The sequence below is a fragment of the Notothenia coriiceps genome, unplaced genomic scaffold (genome assembly GCF_000735185.1).
Source record: "Notothenia coriiceps isolate Sejong01 unplaced genomic scaffold, NC01 NC01_scaffold00032378, whole genome shotgun sequence".
NCBI lineage: Eukaryota > Metazoa > Chordata > Actinopteri > Perciformes > Nototheniidae > Notothenia > Notothenia coriiceps.
The window spans coordinates 57373-72898 of NW_011365079.1; the positions used below are offsets into that span (position 1 = coordinate 57373).

The window sequence follows — 15526 nt, forward strand, 5'->3', positions numbered from 1 at the left end:
ACAATCGGTTACAAACACATTGAGTATCTGTAGCGAACAACTAATTGGATTTTGGTCGTAACGTTTTAATTTTTTATAACACATTTGCCCTTCTTTGATTGATTGTCTTCATCTAAATATAAAGCTACTGTTATAGTTTTTTAATGTCTTATACTCAAATACAATTAAAACTGCACTGGAACTACTGCACCTCTCAGAGTCTGAAGCCATCTGTGTTTGGTCTTGTAGGAGAAATACTGTAACAACTACCAAACAAAGCATCAATTGCCAATAAAGTAGGCTAATAATTGCTTGATTCATACTTTGATAAAAAGGCGGGTATGTACAGTAACCTTCTCAGCTCATTTCTGAACCAAAAACACGGATGCCTTTTTTCCCTTATTATGTTATAAGTCACTTATTGAATGACTGCTTATTAAATTATCTTGGTATCAAAAACATATAATAATAATTGGTAAAACATTACTTGGTTATAATTGTGTGTGTTCCCAATAAAAAAATACAATAAAATGTTTAAAAGAGCAAACAAGTATAGTAATTCGATATCGAGCACAAGTATTACATTTATTAATGAGCAAATGTAACTGCCAGTCAGTAAAAATGATGAAGCTTCGGCACTATTTATTATGTTATTGCCTGTTACCAGATGTAGTAAGATAAAGTCATGCAATGTTGTGGTATGTGGTTGATTAGACACATGGTCATTCATTGTGGTCATTCATCTGTTCATCAACAGTTAGCAGGTGTATTTTAGGTTAACAGTGATAATGGAAAAGTGCTGGAGATCCCTTATGATCTCAGCGTTAAATCTAACATGCAATTTGACTGTTGTACTAGATGTTTTTTTCTGGTCAAATGTGGCAGGATTAACACACTCACAAACTCACCTTTTACCACGCTCTATTTCACAAAAGACAGCAGTGCGCAAATTGTCAGAGATGAAAACAAAAACAGCAGCTTTGTGACAACTAATTTGAACTTGTTTGTATGCACCTCTGTTCCCCGTGTTGATTTTCTCGGCATGTGACAGCTGTTTGTACCCGTGTTCTCTCTCCCCGGGTTGCTAATCAATGTCTGACGGGGAAATCTACAGAGTCCTTCCTTACTTAGGAGGGGCTCGGAGATGCTCAAACATGTAAATGTTTGGGTATTTGCATGCTATTGTAATCGCATAATTCTGCTGACATGATTGTGGCTTCATCTTGGGGATTGTAGAGAAGACAAAACAGCAGTTGTTCTTCTTTTACCGCATGGCATGACTTACTAGTGCTGTACTCTCTTGTATTATGTATCAGAGTTGGTAGTTTGCATGTACAATATACATGTTGTCCAATGGGTGGTTGGAAAATTAGCAGCAGCCCCTTTCCAATTTCTGGTAAAATATGCAACTAGTTGCTAGATTTATTTTACTCCAAAGGATAATGGTAATCTACTGAGTTGCTGCTAATTTTGTATATGTTCACTAAGCTCTTGCAGGTGGAGATAAGGTTACTTTGCAAATTATGAAATTGTTGCTTGAATATATTCTCTATTCTTTCTCACACATTTATCTCTACCACTTAAACCGAGTGGATGGTAGACTTGGGAATGAGTAGGTGGTAGACCAGCGACAGTAGCAGGTTGAAAACAATGTTAATTTCCAAAACGTGATAATGATTAGCCTACATTTTAACTTTCAGAGACCTGCTCTCTTGACATTGATGACTACTGATTTCACCTAAGACACACTTCCTCATTCATGAACTCCCAAATCCCACTCATTGAAGGGCACAGGTGTTTTGCTTATTATTTGCTCATACACACACCTGACAGATTGTGTTTGATGACATCTGGAGATCTGATGGAGTCTCACTCTCCGTATGGAAGGCGTAAGAGTGTGTTTCTCTGACAGACTGATGTCAAGGTCAGCCAAAAGACATACACACACAACACACTCCACTGCCATCGCTGTTAGAGAACACACACATACACAACTCATTAACTCTGATGGATTGCAGCCCATTCCAGGTTAATAACAGACATACGTGTACACACCAAGCACAAATGCCCACTGCCACACACACACACACACACACACACACACACACACACACACACACACACACACACACACACACACACACACACACACACACACACACACACACACACAAAAAAAATGCTCAAATTGCAGGGGAGATTGTGGCTGTAGCAACAGCCTGTCTGATAGATAAGCTGTGTCTTTAGAAAATCACTGTTGTTTTTTTATAAAAATTGTCACTCCTGGCGAGTATGTATGGTGACAGTGCTGTTTATTAAGTCATCTGCATACAAAGAGGTGTATGTTTGTACTGTTTGCATGTAATCTTGTTCAACTAGAAGGAAACAATAAGAGCTCTGACCGTTACCAAAGTTGTTTCAATAAAGAAAATTCACAATTGTATGAGATGGGTCCAACAATGGCCAATGCTACACGCTTCCACACAGTCTTATGAAAATTAGGCCAGTAATGTTTCCAAGAGAAACCCATTCACAACCCAAACTGAGAATATAACCTCCTCTGGGGAGGGTTAATAATAAATATGCATTCAATGGATTTAAAAAAGAGAAAACTAAGAGCATTTTCATCAATAAAAAAACGAGTTAAGAAAAGAGGGTCTTCAGCAAGAGGGGTTCTCATTGGCTCCCCTGAATAGGGCCCATTAATAAATTATTCCAATTTTGCCATAAATGACAATGCTTACTGCTACACACACAATAAGACAAAAGTTGAACCGTGTCGGCACTTATCTCTTGCTGATGCGAGCAGTTTCACCTTGGACACGGACACACACACACACACACACACACACACACACACACACACACACACACACACACCACGCANCATAAACACTGATGTTCCGCTGTAACGTTGGTGGACTCATGAGAACAGAGTGGGCGAGCTGACCAATCAGAACACAGTGGGCTCATATGGAGGGAGTGGGGGCAGGAGCGCCAACAAGCCGTTTAGGACAGAGTGAATACACATACTATACAGAGATGCTGCAGGAGAAACCAATGTCATTTTGGAACATTGAACAATGTAAATCTATTCTAGTAGACTCAACAATGGAATTATGATCAGTAGAAATGGCCATGACATGGGACCTTTAAATACAAGTGGGAGAGTTTATCATAACAGTAATTTACATTTATTTAGTTGCATATATCTATAGATATTAAAATATTTATTGGTCCTGTTTCTGTCTTGCGCTTATTCCAAAACACTTAACGGTAAACCAAATCTACTTTTTTCTCCCGTGTCACAGCTGTCGCCCCTCTCCACATTGAATGTAGTTTGATATTCTGGTCTCCATCAGGATGCATGCAGCCCACACTGCCAGCATTTACCAGATGATTATTCTACAATTCATCAACAAAGTCGATGGTAGAGGCATTTACAGCAGGTCTTTTTTTTCAAAATAAAAAGGTAGACCAATCAAAATACGGACACCACATTTTAAATGGAAATCTGAACCAATGAATAATGCATTTGCTATCACTATCATAAAAGAAAATGTACACAAAACTGGCAATTTAATATAGCACATCAGCAGGAACTCCCGTGAGAAAATATTCCCATATATCTTCACCCTCTCTGAAAGCACAAACCTTCATGTATTTTATATTCTTTCCAAGAAAGAGAGTCTTTAGACCATTTAACTATATTTTGACTTTCGCTCCACATAGTGCTTTCTGAAAAAGACTAAATAAAAGCCTCGGTTGCTTAGAAACAGGCCTGTTGACTGCCCTGACAAATTTTCCGAAACAAGTTGAGAGACCTGTTAGCTTTTACATAAGGCCTTTGAATACGACCTCAGCCTTTTGTTATATATGTTTTTGCTTCAGACACAGCCCCATGCATTCTCCTCCTCACCATTAAGAGTTCAACTATTTTGTTAGGAGAGCGCTTTATTTCTCCCAAGCCGGCGCAACCTTCGAGAGTGCAGCACTGGGGCAGTAATACCAAGCAGAGGAGGCCTCTGGCAGTTCTTGGAGAGAGGCAAAGTAGGTTAAGGTTTTACCAAGCTGATAATTGAGTCCAGTTGCTAAGGGCCTCGGAGAAGCTTTGTGATTGCTCAGAAAGCACACAAGGGCAAAGACGGCGAAACACATACAAACGCATCATGGGGTGAAGCGCTGATTTCTTCTGAACTGCAAATGCCCTAGATGCGGTGGTTGCTCTCAAATTAAGCAGCTCAGAGACAGAGGAATCAAATGCTTTTCCATTACGGGGCAAATATTCCATCTACCCCCTGTCATAACGACACTGTGTGGCAGCATTACGGGGAAATATCAAATTAGGCTGTTTCATTTGGAGTACTGTTGTGCATTGCGAACAGCTTTGGAGATCAATTGAGACGCTAGGTAATGAGCGGCAGCGGCCTGCTCTAATATACTCAGTAATGTTCTTTTGATTGCTTTGGTTAATCTCGCTCTGCCGTGCAGGGGAGGTAGCCCCCTCCCTCCGTCTGCTGAAACCCACTCCTCAGCCCAGGTTACAGGAAAGAAACATGTTACAAAAATCAGACGATGTGAATCAAATGATTGAATCTACACGATATGTACTCATGTTCTGTGCTTCTAGAAATCCAAAACAGGGCAAGAAGACTTCTCTATGTCGGATTGAATGTTGAAGACTTAATACAAATACAGGAGGAAAATAAGAAGAAAAACCCAAGCTGAATGGGCCACAGTTGACGACATTCAGTTGAAGTGATGTGATGATGCTGAAGTGGATGGAATCAGACACAGTACACCACTCAACTCTCAAAAAGCGAATCCTCTCCCTGATGCGCCAATCTAACGATAGTAAGAGGGGCTCGGTCGCTCCGTAACAACACTCGCAGCTGTGACCATTTAAATTGCTCCGGCTCAGATTCGGTCCTCTGCACCTTTGCTCTCACAGAAAAACCCTAACAAACCTGTCCAACCACTTTTGCAATATGCTGCACCGCACTGCTGCATGCCACGCCCTCTGCCACGTTTCGCTGTGCAGTGTGAAAATGTGTTTGCTCAAACTGGATTGCTCAGCATCCACCTACGCTTGCAGAATCATTCACAGGTGTATGGGACTGTGCAGGTGTCTGCTGTTTGGAGATTGACTGCTGTTGATTTTGCGTCAAGCTTACCTCTCCACGTGGTCCAGGTTACCAGAGACGCCCAGTCCTCCGATGGTGTAGAGCTTGCCGTCATACACCAGGCTGTTGTGTCTGCAGCGGGGCACAGTCATACGGGACACCAGGTTCCAGTTGTCCAGCAGTGACATGTAGCACCACACATCAGCCACCATCACACCAGACTCTGTGCCCCCTGAAAACATGTACAGTAGGAGAACAGTTATTCAAGTGGGTGTGTAGGGTGATTATATTTTCCCTGGGAACCAAGAACCTTTTGAGCAATTTGAGTTTACTTAACCTGGGTTTGGAATAGAGAAAAACAGCCACAGATGATTCCCATTGTGTGCTGCTTCATTAACAAGGACTGGGTGAGTTAAATATTTATATAAACAAAAGACAGGCGGATATTTATTTCCTTGTTTGATGTTTGAAAAAAAGTGATATTGAAAGCTTATTCATAGAGTGCAAAAGGAACTTGTGTGTGAGATTTCCTTTTTGTTTAATTTATCATAAATTAGGCCTAGGTACTATAACGCTCAATCCATAAAGAAATGCACAAAGCCCATAGAAGAAGCCTGTCTATCCAAGCAACTTTCACACAGTAAGACAGCATTTTAAATCATTCAAGCATCTAAACGTAGAAATCAATTATTGACTTTAAAATCATCAGGTTGTATATTGAAATCTTAACACCTATATTGTTTGTTTTTTAAGGATTTTAAAGAACGAGTGACCCACTTGGCCAACTGACCAGAAGTTGTATGCCGCTGTGATGACTACTAGTGGACCAGCCAACCATTAAGACTGTACTTGTTTCAGCTCTCTTCGAAGCAGCCCTGTTAGCTGTGTAGTCTGACATGTAACACTAGCTGTGACTCAGTGACCCTGCTCAGAGAGTGAGGAAGGTTACAGACCGGAGCCTGTTGATTGGCTTGCTCGAAGTACTCTGATTTCCCCACTGGCTGTCTTGACTCCCAGCGGACACATGCATACCTGTTCCAATGCCCAAACACAAATTTACATTTATATGAAAAGAGGGAGAGGAAAGTTAAACGCAGGACAAATCCTGCAACATTTTCACGGTGCAATGTCAAGGTCTGAGTACCGTGCAGGATTTTTGCACAAATGGACCGTGGAGGAAGAAATTCAGTCTACCTCTGGAGAAACAACTTAAAGGTGCCTCATAGAGGGAGTCACTGAGTGCACAGTGTGCCACTATGAAACAAAACTGCAGAATATTGAACCGCTGTAGAGACACACAGAGAAAAATGTCAAGTTCAAAGAAATGCTCCATGGCAGGTTAATAGCAGATACTTAAAAAAAGGATTACAGTTGTCTGCAGTGTTTGATAGAACTACGTTTTCAAAGCAACATATGAGAAAGGGTTGCGGGCAGCCACCCTTTTAAAACTCTTAAAATGTTTCACAAAAGGTCACAAAAAGTTGGCAATGGCTTAGGTAGCCTCACTGTGTTGAAATATATCTGTAACAAAGTGAAAATGTCCTCACTTAGAGTTGTGGAATCAAAGAGTGGAGACCTTGGTCAAGATTTGGTATTATGAAAGGAACTTCAAATCAAAAGAGGCCACACATCAGGAATCCATGGTTTGCTTTTTCCCAAACCATATCTTTTTATCTGTAATTGTTTTTTCAATTATTGCCCTATAAATGTGAGGGAGTTCCTATTCATCACCTCTAAAAAAACCGAATGCGTGGTATACGTGCCCGCAAAGATATTAGAGGTCGTATAGGGCTTTTATTGTGAAAGGTAAGAACGGAAAAGCGGATCTTGTTTGCTTTTCCTTTGTCAAAGTTGAAGGGAGCAATAAAGCTTGTTGTCTCGTATGGACTATGAAGCCTCTATGTTGAAGGTTTATAAATAAAGGCGGCTCTTAAGCCCTCCTACCAAAAAGTGATTGGGTGTTTCATGATTGAAGCTCAAAGGTATGTTGAGCAAAATTGCAGAGTTTTACCATCACAATATCATGTTATAATGCTCACAATGACAACGTTAACATGTTAATGTTTAGCAAAGGTTACAATGGTGGCATGATTACATCCACCAATGCTAGATTTGCTAATTAACAAGTACATTTTACAGTTAAGGCCGATTAGTTTTGCAGGTATTTCATGATGAACAATAGTATGTTTTCTTTACTTCCAAGTTGAGTCTGAAAGGCTTCTGCATGGGGGTGTAACATTTCCTTGCTGCACTGAGGTTACTACTGTCCTCCTACTCTGGGCACTAAATGACTGCAACTAGAAAGCTACAATTGTGCTGCAGGAGTGGCGGATAAGACTCACCTGACAGGTAGATGTTGTCTCCTGCCGAGATGACACTGAAGAACTCGCGGTCGTAGAAGGGCAGGCTGGCCAGTGGGTACCACTTACTGCTCTGGGGGTTAAAACAGGTGACTGCTGTCAGGGAGCGCTGGTTCATCCCGATCGCCTGGCGCCCCCCCACCAGAACTATCACCTCCGCTACACCTACAGGACAAAGGAACAGGATGGAAGAACAGGATGATTGGGGTGGACAAAAGGAGGAAAGAGATGGGTGTAAGCCAGCCATCAGGGAAGCTTTCCGCCAGTGAAAAAGAGCCAAGATTGAATCAAAGACTCTTTCAGACGCCCCTGTGCTGCTGTAACTAACAGGAAAAATGTTTTGTGGCATTTTGCCTGACCTTTAAGTATTTCATAGATATTGCTTTCAAGGTGAGGTGATTTCTTTTTGAATATATACAGTAGCAATGGCACCACTTAAAATCAACTTTTCATGGAACCTTGATAGTACATAAACACAACCAGCCTACATTATAAGTCTGCTGCTTTGAATTCAGCATGCCTTGGCTGTTCCAGAGTCAATAATCAGTCGGGAAATATAAACTCAATGCAAAATAGAAAAGTTCCCGCTTTCTCACAGGAAACCACTGAGTTAAATAGGAAAGTATAACTCAATTACTGAGACTGATGGGGCTGCCATTGGTACGGTTCCCACCCAGCTATCTTATGCTCTCTTTATACACATGATACAAATACTAACGTACACATTCACTTGTCCACACACTCACAGAGAAACAAACACTGTTTGAGCGGCGCAGGAAAGAAACGCTAAAAATCAATAGGTGGGAATCAATTTGTGTACATTTGTACTTGGAGATGTGTCTGGTCTCATGTATACACACACTGAGGGCCTTAGGTGATTAAGAAGATACTTGAGACACATTCAGCACTCACCCTGATCTATGCTCTCAGACACACACACACACACACACACACACACACACACACACACACACACACACACACACACACCTAACCCTTCTACCTCCAGTGTCAATCCCTCCCTGGGTGCGGTGTCTGGATATTGCGATGGTTTGCCAGGGCTTTGCTTTCTAAAGGTCAGTTGTTGCTTCCTCTTGGGGGGAGGGGGGGAAGGCAGACTGAACGCCAACCATCTCTGCAGCATCTGTCACACCCTAACCACTGATAATTAGCCAGTAACACACTGCTGCCGCCTGACTGATGGCGCGAACGACCAGGGGACTAGGTGGCAGCCTGATGTGAGAGAGAATAGAACTTTTTTTATGTGTTGTTTTGACACAGAGGGATGTGAACTAGAGAGTAAGAGGGTAGAAATAGGCACCGAAAGAAGGCGAGAGAAAAATGACTTGCCTGTTGGTAAAGGCTGGAAATTGTCCAAAGTGCCAGCCCGTCGATTATCAGGGAGGTGATAGCACACACAGCTCCTACTTATCATTAGCTGCAGCCTCTCTCTACCTTTCCCATAATACCATCCTTGGGCACACCTGCCGCGGCTCTCCAATGTTTCTCTATAACTCTCTGCATCATCTACCTCCATATCTCCGATTGCTCAGCGCCCATTAGGAGACGAGGAAGAGCAGACAATGTCTTTGCTAGAGCATGTCAGACGTATTGGACATCAACAGCCTCGAAGGCCCCAAATACACCCATCATCTCCTGCCCACGTAATCGGCACTGTAAAGAGATGGAGGGAGCAATGGAACAGAGGTGGGAGATAGTGGTTAAAAGAGGAAACCGGGGGGAGGATAGAGGGAGGCGAAATGGCACAGAGAGAGAGAGAGAAATGTGAAATAGACGTGATGATCTGCCTGATTTGGGCCCACTCTCTCTCAGCCCTGGAGCCTCAAAATCACACAGTACCTCCATGGAGCTGGCTGTGCTTACACATACAGCGTGATACACACAGGTTTTGTTACCCACATTAAAAGGACACATTCTTGTTTGGTAGCTATTTATTGTAACCGTTTAAATGTAAGTTGAAAACTCAGATGTGAACAGGTAGAGTACATAAAGCACTCAGATGGAGCACGGTAGGTTTTTTCATCGTTTTTTGTTTTTGCTGACCACTTAAAGATTGGCTCGTTAATGGATCACTTAAGGCAGCAGCTACCAATTATGTTTCATTTCAATTTGTCTGCAGGTAGGTCATCCTCAGATTTCAGGAGCTTGACTCAAATATCATTTTATATCTACTTGACAAATTACACTTTATTAATTAGCCTTAGTGCTAATAAAGTGGTTCATGTCATGTGATTATTTACCTCATAAGTGTTACTTAAAATTGAAAAAATGTAGAGTTTGCTAAAATAGTTTGATGTTGTGGTGGAATGGGAGGAATCCAATGGATGCCATGTAGTAAATATATATTAAGAATGTTTCAAACTCAGCAGCTTAAAGCAGCATGGTTTAGAAAACGGTTTGCTTTGATGTAAAGCAATCAGGATAATTATAACATGCAGAGGAAAGGAGAGAGACGGAGACGAGAGGAGAAGAAATACACACTGACGTTTCAGTGGGGAGAGGGGTACTATGGAGGGGTAATGAGTGTGTATGTGAGTGCGTGAGGAGGAGGGTGGTGGAGGGGGTAAGGTTGTAGGGTGAGCCGGTGCCTTGACAGCGCAGTAGGGGCCAGCGCTGTGAAGTTGGTTAATCCTGAGGAGCAGGGGATTAGCTCTGCAGGGGGGAACCGCCTCGGCAGGGGGGCTCAGGGAGCCCGTTGTCCCCGACTACAGTGCCATACTGCAAGGCTACTAGGGCCGGCCACGCAGCCCCCCAAACCCCATATTCACCACCACCACCACCCCTCTCCAACCACAAGGAGCCCTAGGCACTGTCTGACCTAGTATGGGGGAAGATCTAAACAGTAAAAAACACCCGCAGACATATTAAAGACATGCACAACAGCTCATCACTTCATTATTGGTGTAGAGAGGCTTCAGGGGAGAAGAGTGAGCGCAGTGTGACTGATTGTGCGGAGCTCACAGGCCCACCTGGGGGCCTCTGCATCTCCACTCTGCTCTCATCTTCTCCTGCCCGCTCTGCACTGCTAAACTCTTCTTGGCTCGCTACTTTTCTCTCGCCCTCCCTCTTTCTTAAGTTCTTCGCTGCACGGCCCCGACCACATGGGGCCGCAGAGCGGCGGGGCGCTCCGTTATTATTAGCATCATCGCCCTGCTGATTATTTCCCTCCAAAAGAGAGTGCTGTTGGGCAGGGAGCTGAAATGGGCAAAGTACCTCCATCTCCAAGTTTCTGTGTGTAGCATGGATAAAAGCTGCCAGTATACATGCAAGATGTGATTTAAAATGCAGTTCTGGGAGTGGAGGGCACAATGTGTGAGTCTGAATGCACCGGACCCACCTTGGTCTCCTCTTTCTGGCTGCCTGACAGCTCCTTTTTGCCTGCAGACAAAAGAGCGGATCCCCGTCAGAGCGCTGACACGGGCAGCCAGGAGGCAAACCCCTGCCACGCCACAACTCAAAGAGCAGATGCAGCCTCTTCTTTCTATGAGTGCAACACGGGGTCTCTCCCACCGCTGGCGCCCCACAGAAGGGGACCTTTCTCTGGGTGACTGGCAACCCAGCTTGCACACCCCCCGCGGACATCAAGTACTTAAGGACTTGTCAGTTCACCGAGCCGCCCACAGAGGACTTCAGCTGTGTGCAGCGCGAGGCGTGATGAAGCCTCCCGCTGGAAACTCAATCTCGCTGTATGTTCTTGGTCATGGTTGGGTTCATGAAACTTCCTGGGAGCCATTTAATGCATTTCTCTGCAAGGTCTTCAAGGCTTTATGATTTGCCTCTTGTGTCAGACAAAGCCAAGGTTTATGAAACGTAAAGAAAAAACCCTGGTCGAGAAGTTTACGTTAAACAAAAAGAAAACTTTTAACACAATAAATACATGGAGGAGAGATGGGTCCAGGTTGGAATGAAGGCATCGGTTGAGTCAGAGCAAGGCTACACGCTAGAGTGGAGCTCAACAACCTTCAGGGGGATGGAAAGTACATACATTTGGCAATCAGCGCTATATGACAAACGCCTGAATAACTATACACAGAGCAGGGACGCTTATTCAACAACAACAACAACAACAACAACCAATGTGCCATTAAATTAACCGGAAAAACAGCATGTACAATAAAGAGCCGCAGATTTCCAGGGCACATCTTTATGTACTGCTATTCAAAAAGGGTCATTTGAGTATGAAAAGATGTCAAAAAAAGAGCGAACATGCTCTTGGTAAATTGCTCTCCTCTCCTCCAGACTTGTTAGAAAACAGCACACCATCCCTGATGAGAAAAGCTAGTTGCTCTACTCAGTGTCATGTTGCTAACAGTCTTCATGCAATATTAACTTGCAATAGAGATGGGACTACGCACAAACCTGTGCATGGCGTGCAATAAATAAAACAAAACCATCTGTGATTGACACATCATTAGACACCCATGAATTATTCAATTTCTGCAATCATATTGGTTTGCCAAAGGATCAACATGCTGAGGAGCATGCGGGCCCGTGGTACCTGATTGCAAGTTAAAAGCCTTCCGAACTCGACTGCTCCCATCCCTAAAAATCTGTCAGTGATTAGGGTAGAGAGCAGGGACAGGAGTAAGCCTGCGCGGTCTTTTGAGTGTTGATTTGGATCTCCTGCCGTTCCCAAAGAAAGGCTGCATCCTTAGCTTTGAGATGGCTCTGATTGAAGACATAATTGTGAATGTGGGTGAATTTCACGGTTAGAAGCGTGAAACCCTTAGTGAGATGGATGGAGAGATGGGGAGCGAGGGAGGCAGGAAGGACTGCAAATGAGGAGTCAGGGTGCTGAGAGCCAGAGCTCAGAGCCGTACATGCAGTCGGACTCAGATGGACAGACAAATAAACACTAGTGTGTACACAGATTGCCGTATATATGTACATATACTTAAGGAACAATGACAACGGGAACACACCTGTACGCACAGAAATGCAGATGCACACGCGCTGGGAAAGATTGGCTGCGTGTGTAAACAATCTCCGCATCAATCACTCTATGAGCGGAGCAAATCAAGTCTGGCTGTCGCACCGTTTCATGCCATTCCCCAGCCTTCAGATGCAATCCCCACCAGCCATCTGCATATCAAACAAGGCAGCCATTCACATACACTGACTAATGATTTATGAATGTTATTAGCTCTCTATTTCACAACTGCACTTCAGACCTGTACAGTTGTTCCTCCTTGAGCAGAGGCGACCAAAAAGGCCTTGAGTAGCTACTTCCCTTATCTGCAGCGGACAGGGTTTAGTCCTGCTGTTGACTGGCAGCCTCCCTGCCGGAGTCTATACTATCTTTTCCAGTTTTGGCCCAACATTACAGAGTGGCATTAGAGCCAACTGAGTCTCACAGTAGAGACACACCTGCCAAATCTGGTGGTTAGCTACAAAATAAAGGCTCAGCACTTAATGAGGCTCATTTATCAAAGCAGATATGAACAAATGCCTTCAGAAATTGCCTGGAAGTGACACTCCTCAAGTGTTTCCTGTTCAGCTTAGAGATTTATGTAGTGCTTCATATATTACCTTTTATTATATTTGTCAGTTAAAGTATGATAATTTAAGGTCGAAAAGCTGCTTTCAATGTATGCAGAAGCAAACTTTAGTCACTCCTGCGTGGGAGTGAGAGCAATGCCAAGGTTATATAATAAGCCTTTATTCAGGTACATTGCTGTTTATGTATAAGAAGAAAAAGAAAAGGTTCCATAATTCATCAGTTTGACTGTTTTTACAATGTAATAGTTCTCAAGCTGGGTTTAATAACACAAATAATCATGCTTTTATGCCATCTTGTTACTAAGAAATTTAGTTGAGGAATAAAATGAACTGTTTATGAGTCTTACGGAATAAACTGCTGTTGTTAATCTGTCAAACTCTTCCCCAAGACGTTGCGATTGTGTGATTCACAGCCCCTTTCTTTTGAGTTGATTTGACAGACCAGCTGCCTGTTGTTAGTGTCAGAAATCCTCCTAAAGCTTTGAAATAGCTCGCTCTACCTCTGCGACACAATCATGCCTGCATGCCATCTCCTTCATATTGTTTAAATATTTAATCTGGGAATAGATTATTATTAAATGCTCAGTCCATCAGTTTCAATAGAAAATCCCATGATACTCAAGAACTGTCGAGCTCTGTCATTGTTGTCACCTCCTTTCATCACTGTTTACCTTCCTACAGAGATAAATAACACCTGCATCGCAAAGTGATGTGGGATAGTTAAATAGCATTTGCATCTCTTATTAGAGATTGTTTTTTTACCCAAAGGTTTAAATGTACAGTACAGTACTGCTTCAGCATGGGTATGTATGCTTGTAGAAAAAAAGGCCACGTTGTCATTCACTAATCACTATTTATTAATACTGTGTTTCCCAGAACATTTTTGAAGTTGACAACTTATGTTCAGGGCGGTAAGTTCTCTCCAAAACTTTCGTTGTAAATTATGCAGACCACATTAGACCACATTAGTCTTGCTTCACAAACTCAACAAACAACAAAGTACTTTCTCTCTAAGGGCATAACAGAATGATATCTTAACGTCATAGTTGCCTTAAAGCACATGTCAGAACATGTCTCTCATTTAAAATGTAACATTACCAGTGTTGGGGTAATTTCCTCCTCCCATCCTCATCTTTAGGGTGAAGTATTTGGAAATAATATTGCAGAAACAAAACAGGTTAAATCTGCAGGACGCAACCATTATGCCTAATTTCGACAAAGCTCTGTTTACATATGGAAGCCAAATGGAAGTTTCGGCTGTGCCTGTGAGTGTGAGTGTGTGTGTGTGTGTGTGTGCTCATGCTGAGTTCAGGCTTAGTTTTGCGGTGTCTCGCAGACCCCACGCAGCAACCAGAAACCACAACAGTAACCCGGCTCACACTGTCCCAACGTCCCGCCAACAAGGCACCCAGACCCCACGCAGCATTCTCATCTGTTTGTCATTACTGGTGTCATTTTCTGGTTGCTAACAAACGCCATTGTAACACATAAACACTGATGTTCCGCTGTACGTTGGGGACCCATGAAAAACAGAGTGGGCGAGCTGACCAATCAGAACACAGTGGGCCATAGGAGGGAGTGGGGGCAGGAGCGCCAACAAGCCGTTAAGGACAGGGTGAACTACATCATACTTATACAAGATCTCGCAGGAGAAACCAAGTCATTTGGGAACATTGAACAAATGAAAATCATTCTAGTAGACCAACAATGGAATTATGATCAGAAATGCCATGACATGGACCTTTAAAACAAGTGGAGAGTTTTATCATAACAGTAATTTTACCTTGTATTTATTGCATATACTCTAAGATATAAAACTTAGTGGTCCTGTTTCCTGTCTTGCCTTATTCCAAAACAGCTTAACGGTAAACCAATCTACTTTTTTCTCCCGTGTCACAGCTGTCGCCCTCTAACAATTGATGTAGTTGATATTCTGGTCTCCATCAGGATGCATGCGCCTCACACTGCCACCATTTACCAGATGATTATTCTACCAAAGTTCATCAACAAGCGATGGTAGAGCATACAGCAGGTCTTTTTTTCAAATAAAAGGTAACAATCAAATTACGGACACCACACTTTTAAATGGAAATCTGCAACATGAATAATGCATTTGCGATCATATCATAAAAGAAAATTACACAAACTTGGCAAATTTAATATACGCCACATCGCAGGAACTCCCGTGAGAAAATATTCCCATATACTCACCCTCCGTGAAAGCACAAACGCTTCATGTATTTATAATTCTTCCAAGAAAGAAGTTCTTTAGACCAATTTACACTATATTTTGACTTTCGCTCCACCATAGGTCTTTCTGGAAAAAGACTAAATAAAAGCCTCAGTTGCTAGAAACAGCCTTTGAGCTGCCCTGGACAAATTTCCGAAAACAAGTTAGGAGACCTGTAGCTTTTACATAAGGCTTTGAATACGACCTCAACCTTTGTTATACTATGTTTTTGCTTCAGAACAGCGCGGCCATGCATTCTCCTCCTCACCATTAAGAGGTCAACTATTTTGGTTAGGAGAGGCTTTATTCTCCCA

General features: G+C 42.8%; 1 protein-coding gene across 1 annotated transcript in view; it reads right to left on the minus strand.

The window, feature by feature from the left end:
• Positions 1-15526, minus strand: part of klhl29 (kelch like family member 29) — a 132977-nt gene that overhangs the window by 22099 nt on the left and 95352 nt on the right. The window contains exons 9-10 of the mRNA XM_010788928.1: positions 7445-7627; positions 5154-5334 (exon numbers count right to left, since the gene is read on the minus strand). Of these exons, the coding sequence (XP_010787230.1) occupies positions 5154-5334; positions 7445-7627 (364 nt within the window). The remainder of the gene's footprint in view (positions 1-5153; positions 5335-7444; positions 7628-15526) is intronic.